This window comes from Eublepharis macularius, chromosome 6 (assembly GCF_028583425.1).
Source record: "Eublepharis macularius isolate TG4126 chromosome 6, MPM_Emac_v1.0, whole genome shotgun sequence".
NCBI lineage: Eukaryota > Metazoa > Chordata > Lepidosauria > Squamata > Eublepharidae > Eublepharis > Eublepharis macularius.
The window spans coordinates 131088556-131102043 of record NC_072795.1 but is presented as its reverse complement, the minus strand read 5'-3'; the positions used below and the strand labels follow the sequence as shown (position 1 = coordinate 131102043).

The 13488-nt window shown below is 44.1% G+C and overlaps 1 protein-coding gene across 7 annotated transcripts in view; it reads right to left on the bottom strand.

Annotated features, from left to right (window-relative positions):
- Positions 1-13488, bottom strand: part of FGFR3 (fibroblast growth factor receptor 3) — a 104516-nt gene that overhangs the window by 19117 nt on the left and 71911 nt on the right. For 2 of the 7 annotated variants that reach the window (XM_054982503.1, XM_054982510.1), the window contains 6 exons: positions 11165-11315; positions 7622-7815; positions 5332-5477; positions 5103-5224; positions 3332-3442; positions 1265-1455 (listed from right to left, as the gene is read on the bottom strand). In XM_054982503.1, coding sequence (XP_054838478.1) covers positions 1265-1455; positions 3332-3442; positions 5103-5224; positions 5332-5477; positions 7622-7815; positions 11165-11315 — 915 coding nt within the window. Of the gene's footprint in view, positions 1-1264; positions 1456-3331; positions 3443-5102; positions 5225-5331; positions 5481-7621; positions 7816-10096; positions 10242-11164; positions 11316-13488 lie in introns of all 7 variants that reach the window. The other 5 variants (XM_054982504.1, XM_054982505.1, XM_054982506.1 and 2 more) reach the window with 5 other exon arrangements.

Sequence of the window (13488 nt, the reverse complement as noted above, 5' to 3'; positions counted from 1 at the left end):
CTGGGATTCTCTACTCTTGCTGAACCGGACTAGAGAATCTTACCTGGATTTCAGGGAACCAGGATTTTTTTTTAAATTCCCTGAAACCTGGATTCAGATCACCTTGGAGTTTTTTTTTTCAGTGCACATGCCTAGTGAGAAGCAGCCAGTGGCAGGGATAACCTGGGATAGTTACCCTTCAAGGGGAGAGCATTGAAGACTTGTGACTCTGTTAACACAAGAGTGGCACAGGCGGAGGCAAAAAAGGCACTCCTATAAGGTGGCAAGTCCTGTATCGCACATCAGATCCCACAGAGAAAGATCTCACACCCTCAAGGTGCTTCAGCAAGTTGCTGCAGTATTTGCTCTGTCGCTGTCTTCCAAATGTAGACCTGATCAGACTGGGGAGAGAGGGAGAGGGAGAGGTAGAGAGGGAGAGGGGGAGGGAGAGGGAGAGGGGGAGGGGGAGGGGGAGGGGGAGAGAGAGAGAGAGAGAGAGAGAGACCTGTACCCTCCTCCTCTCATTTGGGAAAATCTCCTTCTTTAAGCTCTTATGAATACTATAGAGCAATGGGAGGGGGGACCAATCTCCTAATAATTGGCATCCCCTGGGGAAACACCAGTGAACCATTCTAAGCCATTAACCTAACAAAGGAAAAGTCACTTAAGGAGCAGTAGATTTTTCCCCTTCGGTCCATTGCTGACAATCTTCTGCTGTTTGCCCTTGACTAGGAAGATGCCTGTCTGTGTCAGAAGTGAGTTTCGGCAGAAGACAGGTGACTCTACACTTTATACTAATATTATACAGAGCCCCTTCAAGAGGGATGCATTTCAGAAAGAAGCGGATTGAGTTTATCCTAGCAAAGCACAGTGGAAATGAAACATGTATTTATTTTTCTCCAAAAGATACGATTGCCCTCGTTCTGCATCTATTTAGAAATAGGAGGAAAAGAAAGCATTAACAAGGATTTCTAAAACACTTGTACTATTTAGCTTCAGAACAAAATTGGGTGTTGGTTGTTGTGGGTTTTCTGGGCTGTATTGCCGTGGTCTTGGCATTGTAGTTTCTGACGTTTCGCCAGCAGCTGTGGCTGGCATCTTCAGAGGTGTAGCACCAAAAGACAGAGATCTCTCAGTGTTAGCGTGTCAGCCAAGACCACGGCAATACAGCCCGGAAAACCCACAACAACCATCGTTCACCGGCTGTGAAAGCCTTCGACAATACAAAATTGGGTGTCCTTAATACCATGGAGACATTTTCCTTGGTAAGTTGCTCGCTACTCACTTTCTGCGATGCCAGGTACTCCATCCCACGAGCCACCTGGTAGGCGCAAGAGACTAAGTCTTTAAATGTTAACTGCTCTTTGGGCAGCTTGCAAGTATCAAAGGAGTAGTCCATGCCGGGGGGACGACGAGCTCTGAGGTATTCCCGTAAATTCCCCTTGGATGCGTATTCCACCAGTACATAGAGAGGGCCTGAAGTAAACACAAACAGCAATAAGCCATCCTAAAAAGGGAATTTCTCGTATGTGCAAGGATCCTCTTTTGCTGATTGGCAAAATCACATTTGGTGATGGGAGAATGGGGTGGTCTGTGATATCCCCCCGGAGTGCAAGAATAGGCATGTGAAGGTTTAATACTGTACAGGAAATACCATCAATGAAGCAGCCAAAGAAGACACAGAGGGATCAACCCAAGAACCCCTGAACGTTTCCAAAGTTTGAACCAGACAGGTCAGAATGTTTTCATGCCACTCAACATAAAGGCAAGAGAAATGCTCTTTTCCCAGGCAGCGATTGGAGGACATCGAGAAACAGCCAGGAACCCTTCAAGAGGAGGACAAGCCAGTCAGATGCATAACCACTAAGGGGCAACATATCAGTTTTGACGATTCTTTCTTTTAGAAGCAAGCACTGATGCTCCCTCACTTAATAAGCGTCCAGAAACCTGCTCAGTCCTTCCTCTTCAGTCTCCAGTCACCCACAAGTACCACATCAAGATGAAAGAAATGGAGAAAAACAAGAGGGCTGCACCAATCACAGAGATTTAGAAAGCAGGTTCAAAAAACACTGGTGCAAGTAAGGAAAAACTACATGGTTCATTCAAAATAAAATTCCCTATGCATTTCCCCAACAAGGGTTCCTCAGGGGAAACTTGCATTTCAGATTCTTGACTTGCACCATTAGCTTTTTGGCTGTTTTTTTATCAAGTAAAAGACATACCAAGAGGGTCTCTGGGATAACGAAACTGCTTCCTATCATCTGTGCTCTTTGGTTTAATATAATCTATCAACCGCTCTACACATGAATGGGTAGAACTGGGGCTGCTCTCGGATGGGCAAGAGAATGTCTCACACAGAGAGGTGTGTTGCCCCTTGCCCTGAGGGCTCCTAGCTGTTCAAGTTGTGCCACACAATCCCAACATATCCCTAATGGGTTCACAGTCTAATTGTGTCAGGCAAGGTAAGTGTACCTATTGAACAGGTCTGCTGAGAAATTCATGGTATCCCTTAACGCCACCAGAAAAACTAGGCAGACCTGGCCAAGGCAGTTTGGATCCAAAAGTCCCAGGACATTTCAATCAGATTGGTTATCCTTCCAAGATGAGTGAACAGGGTATACTCAGATGTGATGATGATTAAATCCAATGTAATGTAGGGGTTGGTGTTGGATTAAGATTAGAGAGAAAAGTGAAATCCTGCCCGCAAGCCATAGTTGACTTATGGTGACCCCTGGTGGGGTTTTCATGGCAAAAGACTAACAGACATGGTTAGCCATTACCTGCATTTGCAACCTTGATCTTTGATGGAGGTCTCCCATCCAATTACTAACCGAGGCTGACCCTGCTTAGCTTCTGAGATCTGACAAGAGCAGGATCTCCTGGGCTATCCAGATCAGGGCAAGACCTGGGTTCAAATCCTCACTCAGAGATGAAGCTCACTGGGTCACCTTGGGCCAGTTTCTCTCTGGCAAACTTGTTAGCACAATCCTTAGCAGGTCTATTCAGAACCTACTCAATGGGGCTTACCCGTGAGCAGAAGACAGAGAAGAGCAGACCCCTGACCAAATCTCCTTGTATGAAAAATGGGGTTCAAAAGAAGATGGATGAGTGTGGCTGGGTTATCTTGGGGTTGGCTCTATCATGTATTCCTATCCCTAGTTCACACTTTAACCTGTTCAAAAGCCTGGAAAGACAGCAAAAAGGGAACTCCTCTGTGCATGTACGCCTGGCCTTAATTCTGCTCGCACCACTGAAATGGTTAATCGATGAACTACTGTTTATTGTCAACAACATGGAAAACTACCACCTAGCCCCCCAACATCCCCTTTCACAAAGAGCTCTGGGGACTTACCGTCCTGGGTGCAGGCCCCCAATAGATTAATGATATTCTTGTGTTTGCCAATCATTTTCATCATTTCCATTTCCGAGACCAAGTCAGAAAGATCTTTATCTGTGGCATCATCTGAAGAACACGCAGAGAATAAGCAGTCAGAAAACAGCGGCTAATTTACTGTTTGTCAAGCGACAGACCTAGGAGAGCCTCAGACAGCAGGCGGACGGACTCAGGCTGCGGAGCACCTGCCTCCGGAGCATCCTGTTATTATTTGCTTGCCGTTCCTTTTTTCCAGACTCTGCTACTGGCTGTGTGTGAGAGAAACTTAAATTCTCCTCCCCTTTGTCGCAAGAGGCATCTCCCACCAAACCAAAGCTCCAGCTTGACGTAAGGAAGAGAGCTGCTGTAGCACAGTGGTTAAGTGGTTGGACTGTGAATCAGTACTCTGCTGGTTCGAATCCCACTGCTGCCATGAGCTCAGTAGGTGGCCTTGGGTCAGCCACTCCTCTCAGCCCCGGCTCCCCAGCTCTATTGTGGGGATAATAACAACATTAACTTGTTCACTGCTCTGGGTGAGGCGCTAATCTGTCTAGAAGAGTGGTATATAAGCACAGTTATTACTACTACTACTACTACTTTCATAGATCCAGAGGAGTAAGCTGTGTTAATCTGTAGTCGCAAAATAGTATCCTATCTAAGATTGCTGCCTCTTCTTTGACTTCCCTTGGCTATGCATTCTACCCACAGCTATGACTTATGCAGGCCTTTCATTAGTATCCAAAGTAGCCTATGTATAATGGTGCCGGAGTATTTTAATATAAGTTTTTAAGTATGTTTTTAAAGTTGACTATTAATTTATTGTGTTTTAATGATGATGTGAGCTGCCCTAAGCCCATTTGTGGGGAGGGCGGGATATAAGTCAAATAAAATAAATAAAATAAATAATAAAGAGTCCAGTAGCACCTTTAAGACTAACCAACTTATAGTAGTATAAGCTTTCAAGAACCACAGCTCTCTTTGTCAGATGCATCTGATGAAGAGAGCTGTGGTTCTCGAAAGCTTATGCTACGATAATGTTGGTTAGTCTTAAAGGCGCTAACTGGACTCTTTACTATTTTACTACTACTTTACTCCACCATCAGATGATCATCAGCATTCAACACTGATTGCCAGCTCATGTGGGGAAAGAGAGTAATGCCCTTTCAAATCATTACCAGCCCACATGGGCAGCTGGGATTAGCACAGAGGGTAAGTTTATCGCCGGGCCTCAATTTCAAAACAGCCACACAAACAGGAATTTTGTCAGTTTTGAAGTCACATCCGCAAACCACCTGTTTGAACTTGGGATTCAGCCGATCTCTTTTCAGCAGCTTCCAAAAAAAGAAAAAGAAAACCCAGAATGGAAAGAGCAGTAGCCTCTTAAGTCCATGCTTTTAAAAAAGGATTTCAATGATGGAAGCAGCACGGTTGAACTGGAGTGCCGGATCCAGGTGACCTGGTAGAATAGCTGAGAAGGCTTAGGAAAGGGATGAATAAACCTCTGTTAACTCTGGTGTACTGAACACAGGTTAGTATTAGTCCACATCGTTATGATGGTGCTCTCTCTATATTTTTGAAAATATACAATGCTAAAAACAATCAAAGAGGTGGGCAAGCTAAAAAGGGTCCAGAAAGCCTGGGGACATCAGAGAAGACAGATAAAGTCTAGGAAAGACCGATAATGTTGGAGAGTGCAGACAGCGTGTATATTCTAAGCAGTCCCTCTCCTGTGAGCTTCTGTTCTCGTCACCTTTAAGCATCTTGACAGCTACAGTTACAGGTTTGTTTGGTTTCTCCTTATCGATGCCGATAGCTTCCGCCATCACTACCTGACCAAAACAGCCTTCACCCAGCGGCTTTCCTAGCGTCAGTCTGAAACGACAACCAGAAGAAAGGCATCAACAGTCATCCACTGGTGTGACATGAATGATAAACAGCCCGCTCAGCTCGGAATACTTCTTGCTGCACACTTCACTTACCGTGATCGTGCTAATTCCCACTTGGGATCAGCAGGCAGTTCGAGTTCTGAAACGTGCGCCAGCATTGGGCCGTCACTGGAGGACAGACGGGTTACCCGGACTAGTGGAGTATTGGAATTCATGGAAGAGTTGGATTCCAAAGACACCTGCTTGAATAGAACATATGAAGCGTTATTGCCATCAGCTTCCGTAGCAAGCCACAGAAAGGAACTAGCTAAAGGGAATTCGATGAAGATCTGAACTACTAACAAAGAAACTAAACAGAAGGTTACTCTTCTCTAAAGTATATAAGATTTTTCTTTAAGCCAGCAAAGCAAACCACATTTCAGCTGTATGGGTTGTTTTGTGAAGGGGAGAACCTGAAATACACATTTAATGTGCAGATATATAACCAACAGAATCTAGCTAGGGGTTCACAATAAAAAATGAAGGAATTGCTCCCTCGCTACCATAACTGGACACCAGAGAAGGCATTTTAATTTAAGTCATTTCCATCCCCTGATAGCTATAAAGTTCTAGAGACAGGGCAGAAAGATAAAATTCACAAAGTTACTAATAAAATCAGCATAAAAACCACATACAAAGAGCAGGACTAAAAGCGCTAAGAAACAGTAAAAGTAGCAATAATAAAAAATTTAAAATATAAAACTCTGATGCAAAAAATGAGAGCCAGTTTGTAGTAGTTAAGAGCAGTGGGGCTCTAAACTGGGGAGCCAGGATTGATTCCCCACTCCTCCACTTGAAGCCAGCTGGGCGACCTTGGATCAGTCACAGCTCTCTTGGAGCTCTCTCAGCCCCACCCACCTCACAGGGTGATTGTTGTGAGGATAATAATAACATACTTTATAAACCACTCTGAGTGGGTGTTAAGTTGTCCTGAAGGGTGGTATATAAATCAAATATTATTATTCAATAATTTTACCACAATTGCCAGATTGTTATAGGAAAAAGGGCAGAGGGAGCCCCCCCCCCCAATCCATGATTAGCTCTCAGGGGATCCCATTACTGGCCCCCCATAGGACCTGCTCTGAGAGCCACCAACTTTGGACTTCAACAACTGGATCCAAAACAGAGGAGGAGGAAAACATTTCCCGCAAACCGAACACTACCCCTTCATAGTCTGACCACCATGTTGTTCCTACACTCCTGGTGTTTGCCCCTTGGTTAACAGCCTGTGCCTCTAGCTCCTCTGCTGCAAAAAGGAATCCCCACCACATGGCAGCCATTGCAACACTAGGTTTGTTGTCCGTCAATCTTGATCTGCTGCCTTCTGCCAGGCCTGACCGTCACTGAGCCCCTTCGCAGGACTTCTGGGAAGAAAGAAGGTCCTGTATTCAGGTTACATCAGGTGACGCAGGAGCCAACTGTGCCCTCCTTTGTTTAATGCCTTCCTGAAGGCTGTCCTTGTGTCTAGAAACATATCCCAGTCTCTGAGAAGTTTATGTTCTTTCTCAGCACCACAGAGATTAGCTAGGAGGTCTGTTGCTCACACTAGTGCTTGTCAGGAGTGAACCGTTTTCACTAGAAGGGAGACAATAAAGATAAACCATAATACCTGAGGGACCGTCTCTCCCCGTATATTCCCCAGAGGACCCTCCAATCAGGAGAAAAGAAATGGTTATCAGTCCCTGGCTCCAAGGAGGCCTGCCTGGCCTCGACTAGAGCCAGAGCTTTCTCAGTCCTGGCTCCTACCTGGTGGAATGCTCTGTCTACCGAGACCAGGGCCTGAAAGGATCAACTATCTTTCCGCCGGGCCTGCAAGACAGAGTTGTTCTGCCAGGCTTATGGCTGAGGCTGGGCCTTCACTGGCTAGAGGATATAACATCTACCCCGCCCCCCATGAGAGCCACCCACCACTGTTCTTAAGATGCTGCTACGTTCAACTGTACTGTTGCACTGTTTGTTATTAACTGTATTGCCGCTATCAAGAAAAAGAGCGCTGCTATTTTTATATTTTTGTGTGATGCTTTTAAACGTTTTATATGGAATGTTTTAAATGTTTTTAATGCTGTTATCCACCCTGAGCCTGCTCGCGGGGAGGGCAGAATACAAATACGATAAAATAAAATAAATAAATAAATATTCTAAATCACCAGGAGAGTAATACCATGATATACATAATATTTCTTTAGATGGTTTTCAGCGAAAGTTGCTGATAAGACCATCTCCTTCACAATCAGTACACAAAACATACTCATGATATCCGTGGGCATAAATTACCAGGCCTTGAAATAAGATAGCAAAGGTGAAAAGGGGGCATAAGGAGGGTAGGAATCTTGTATCTACTTTCTGTTACCTGTCTCTTGAGTGGGAATTTGGAGACTTTCTGAATGGTCGCGACGTTCATGGCTTTTTTGGTTGGCCTTTTAATTCTATAAATAATCACCACCACGGCCACCAGTATGAAAAGAACAAAACCCGTCCCGTAGCTCAGGATGCCTGCGTAAACAGAGCTGGACTCATCCACTGCCACTCGCTCCTCTGCTGTGGGGTAACAGAAGTACATTAGGAGCTGGAATAGGCGAGGTCTTCCTACAGCAATGTAACTGGCTCAGATGCCTATATAAGATTGTGTCAGGTGGGTAGCCACGTTGGTCTGTAGTAGAAGACCAAGATTTGGGTCCAATAGCACCTTAAAGACCAACTAGATTTCCAAGGAGATAGATCAAGATGGGTAGCCGTGTTGGTCTGCCTGTAGCAGTAGAAAAGAGCAAGAGTCCAGTAGCACCTATAAGACTAACAAAATTTGTGGTAGGGGTATGGAGCTTTTGAGAGTCACAGCTCACTTCTTCAAATATCTGAAAGTTCCTGAAAGGTATCTGAAGAAGTGAGCTGCAGCTCACAAAAGCTCATACCCTACCACAAACTTTGTTAGTCTTACAGGTGCTACTGGACTCTTGCTAAATTTCCAAGGTATGAGCTTTCGAGAGTCAGCGCTCCCTTTGTTAGACAAAGGTATTTGATGAAGGCAGCTCTGATTCCTGAAAGCTCACTCCCTGGAAATCTAGTGGAAGGTGCTACTGGATCTGAATCTTGCTCTTCTACATAAAATTGTGTGCAGTCAATATCAATAGATTATTGATACGGTCAATGGCCAGCATAGAACATCCAAAACGGTACTTTTCAATAAGGGACATAAAATGCAACACAGTCAAGTCGCAACTGACTTATGGAGACCACAGGACCATGCTGTTTTCAAGGCAAGAGATAAGCAGAGATGGTTTGGCTTCCTCTGCATAGCAACACCAGCTTTCCTCAGCAGTACTAATTGTGGCCAACCCTGCTTAACTTCCACCATCTAAAGAGGTCGGACTAGTTTGGGCTATTAGCTGTTCATGTCTTAAGATATATATTATATCTGGGCTTGAATTAGTGTTTTAAATAGTTTCCAGGCATCTTGGAGATATCTGATGCTCTTAATTCTCCCTTTCAACTTCCTTCTGAATAGTCCCTTCATTTTTGCAATGTCTCCCTTTTGCAATTAAAAGTGATTGCTTATATAATTATAGATATAGATATATAGTTATATATACAGTCAGGGCTTTTTTTCAGCGACAACACAGTGGAATGGAGTTCCGGAACCTCTTGAAAACGGTCACACAGCTGGTGGCCCCGCCCCCTGATCTCCAGACAGAGGGGAGTTGAGATTGCCCTCCGCGCCATGCAGCACAGAGGGCAATCTCAACTCCCCTCTGTCTGGAGATCAGGGGACGGGGCCACCAGCCATGTGACCGTTTTCTCCGAGGGCAACCCACTGAGTTCCACCACCTCTTTTCCCAGAAAAAAACCCCTGTATACAGTTATATGCAGAGTCTCTGCTGTCATACAACAGAAACAGACAAGAAGAATAAGAGAAACACTGAATGCTCTGGATCACCAGAGCTTTGTTTTCTAAAAAGTAGGACTGAGTTCTAGGCCCATCAGAAAACAATTTCTTTCTCATGCTGTACTGCTGAAGAGGGAGTTAAAGAATATCCTACTATCTCTGCAAAGCCAACACAGGCAAGATTAGAACATGAAGAATGAATTCCTATCGGTGCCATGATAACACAAGGTACCAACATTCCTGTCCGACAGAAACTCAAAGATGTTGAAAAAGCTGGCATCTTCTTATTTTATTTTTATTTATTTATTATTAAATTTATAGTCCGCTCTCTTAGATTCATCAACACCAAACAGCCTGCAACTCTTATGGGAGAGAGGCTGGTGAAGTCAGGCCGTATTGAGTCTAGGGCATAACCTTTGCCTGGTGTTTTCTAGTACAAAAAACCAAAACCAAAGAAGCACTTTCAACCCAATTCAGTGATATGAAATACCACACCACTCACTTAAAATGGTTAGAAATATTTGAGCTGCACACAGCATGGGAAAAGGAGAAGTTCTCACATGATTTGATATATAATCTGCATTTCAAGTATCCCTGAATCCACAGCACTGCATCTATTCAGTGCACTTAAGAAGCAAGGCTTGTTAAAATGTTGAATCACATCTATTAAATGGCTGCCACCAGAGACTGCTCAGGCAGAATATCTGCTACCTAGAATGCAGCCTGTACACTGGATTGAGAAATAAAATATTTCCTGCCGCCTGGATATTAAGTTGCAAACGTCAAGAACAGGGAACTTTACTTTTAGAGTAGGAAGAGAATCACCTTCAACCACAACCAAGTGGCTGAACAAAACTCATTTAGGGACGCTCAAGAGTTTCTCAAGTAGCCACTGAGACTACTTCAAGAGGGAAATGAAAAGCGTCAGAGCAGAAGTACCTGGTAATATCGTCAGCCAAGCAGAATGGTGCGTATACCCAATAGAATTCCCAGCAAGACAAGTGTACTCCCCAGCGTCATCAAAAGTAACATTGTGCAAGAACAGAATTTCTAGCTCCTTATCCGTTGTGTTAACACCTGCTGTCTACAGAGGGGGGAAAAACAAAGAGAGAAAGGAAGGGAGAAGGGAAAGACACCAGATAAGCCAAATTCCCAGAGAAGACAGACGCTCAGGCAAATTTCAAAAGCAGACTATCACGAATTTGGAGGCGCCACGGGCTTGCCCTCATTCCCTACCGCAACTAGTTGTGTAGAAAGAAAAAAGTTCCCTTCACCAGGCTCTTACTCTGTCCCACGAATGACGCATGCAAGCAAAAGCATCGGGATGAAAAATCACCTCCACAGTATGACTGTCTCTCAGTTAGTACGGCAGCGGCAAGGAGAGAAGAGGAGAAGGCGAGGATTAAAGTGTAGCTGATGTCAGAGAGGAATTAACAGAGCAAAAGAGGGTGAACGTTTCCCTCCATCAACAAACCACCAGGATTTTTATAAAATCAGCAGCGGTTTTTTTTTTCTTTTTATGCAGGTTCTGATGGTTTCAGGGCATCACAACTGCTAAAAGATGCCTGATGCGCAAGCACCCCGTAGGGTCAGGCTCTTGCAACTATGTGAAAAAGTTGTTCTTTGATGATATGAAAGACGTGTCTGATTCCTAACATCTGATCTACCAAGAGAGGCTTGGTTGGACGAGCACCCATATGAGGAAAATCTACTTCTAAGGATTACGAACAGTCAAAAGTCATCAGCATGCAACGTGTGTTACGAGCGCTAAAATGCAAAAGATGAAAAAGCAAACTTGACAGTCATCGATGTGGGGATTTTTCAATGCAACTAATTTTAAGCGTTTTAAATATGATTAAAACGAGCAAAGGAGCACAATCAAGACACACAGCATCAGTTGACAGGATGGAAAAGAAAAGCAACAACGGTTGTAATTTCTAGCACCTTAACAACGTTACAGCTCATTCTTGCCCATGCTAAGCCTTTGGGACAGAGTCTAGGGTTTACCTGGGTTTGATTTGCGAATGTGGAGCCAAAATGATTTTTCGGCTCTGCCTACGAAATTGTTGGCTCTACATAGATATTCGCCTTCATCTTGTTCTGTCACACTGAACAGATTTAGGTTAGCATCGGCTTCAGCGTTTTTACTGATCCAAGACTGCAGAATAGACAGAAACTTCAGTAAACCAAACAACACGTCTCCATCACTCGTAGACAGACAGGACTGGAATTTGTTACTATACCTTGCATTTTCTTTCAGAATACAAAGATTATCCATAAATAAACCCAAGGAGACAAGCAAGCTTCAAGCACATTAACAGGAGTCAGATTTTACAGAGAAGTTGTGTCCAACCTTCACCCCCTTTTCTTCTGAAGTTGCTTGTTTGAATGTGACGTTCTAATACTGTTTAGGTGTGATTCTATTTCAATTTCTGCATTTTTAGAGTTCGCATGTGTTAACTAGTTTCTAACTGAGATTTCTTGTCAAGCTTATGCTGGGCAAGCAGTTTCCCCAGAAGGACGATCTGTCTTATTAATCTACCATATGAGTGATAAACTTACTAGCTTTATCACTAGCGATAAGCTTATCCTAGCCCAGGGTAATGGTGATCGCCACTTTGCGGTCAGGTAGCAATTTTCCACAGGACAGTTTCGCTAGGGATCCTGGAGATGTTTTGCCATCTTCTGGGCATGGAGCAGGGGTCACTGGGGCAGTTGGGGGGGGGGCAGTCATGAATTTCATGCATTGTGTAGGGGGTTGGACTAGATGACCCAAGAGGTCACTTCCAACCCTACGATTCTATGATTTTTAGCAGTAATTATTCAACACTAATCTCAGCTATAAGGGGTTTTTTTTGCTGTTCACTGAAATGTGGCTCAGTGGTAGAGCATCTGTTTTGCACACACAAGGTCCTGGGGTCAATCCCAAACAACATCCTCCAAGTTACACACACACACACACACACACACACACACACACACACACACACACACACACACACACACACACACAAAGGGATCAGGTAGTAGGTGATATGAAGGCCCTCCACCAGAGGCCTTGGTGATCTGCTTCCAGTCAGCTGAAACAACACTGATGTTAATAAACCAAGTGTCTAACTTGGTAAATGGCAGCTTCCCATGTTCCTATTTAGTAAAGAACTTGATTTTGGTCACTTACACTACAGTGCACAAGTTCCCATGATGGGGTATAAAATTATGGGACCAAAGGACTGTTAAAACCAGAATTCTCATTCACAGCAAGAGGTGTTCATTTGCACTGTGCAAAGCCCAACATTTCTAAGAGCTTTGGGGGAAACCAGGTTTTGCTCAGGGTCTTCCATAAGAAGCTTCTACCGGGGATATGGGGGGTGGTTAGTGAGTAGAAGAGAAAGATCTCTTTTTCAATTTGTACAAAGTGTCCAGGATGTTAACCCAAACTTCCTCAGCTTCCTGAGAAAGAGCTAAAAGAATGTGCATTAGGGTAGCACTGCCACAGCACACACTGGACTCTGTCAGGCTGCACAACTGCCTCTAAGCAGATGCTGAATCTGCCCCTAGTGATAGATCCAGAGGAGTTAGCCGTGTTAGTCTGTAGCAGCAAAATCAAAAAGAGTCCAGTAGCACCTTTAAGACTAACCAACTTTACTGTAGCATAAGCTTTCGAGAATCACAGTTCTCTTTGTCAGAGCACTGTGATTCTCGAAAGCTTATGCTACAGTAAAGTTGGTTAGTCTTAAAGGTGCTACTGGACTTTTTGATTTTGCCCCTAGTGAGGCAATGCCACTCACTCTACCCTCTCAGCTGGTGTCCTGAGGACTGGCGGAGCTACCTATAATTTTGAGGGGAGGGAGTTTAGATTACAGGTTGTGATGCTGGGAGTTGGTTTAATACGCCCGTTACACACACCACGGGCACTCAGGGCTGGTTGCAGATTAAGAAAACAAAGTTCAAAAGTTCTAGAGGTTGCGGCAATAAGAACAGGTGTTTTGTCCAATTATATGGATCCAGTATGACTTGAAGATTGAACACAGACTGCCATAATACACCTTTCACTGATAAAGAAGTTTGTTTCAAAACTGAGTAGTGCTAGCGTTCCCGTTATGTGCAATCGAGCATTTACGAGTGCTGCTTACGAGTATATGTTTCAACACAAGGCCAACTGGCGCTAGTGTAATTTATGAGCACACAATCCCACATTGTATTTTGCTCTGTGAATTTCTGTAATCGTATTATCAAATGTACAATACTATTCTCTGTAGTCACTTTTGTAAGGGCTAAAGAGCATTGGATCTGTGTACATTTCACAGCACACCTATTTTTATTGTTACAAC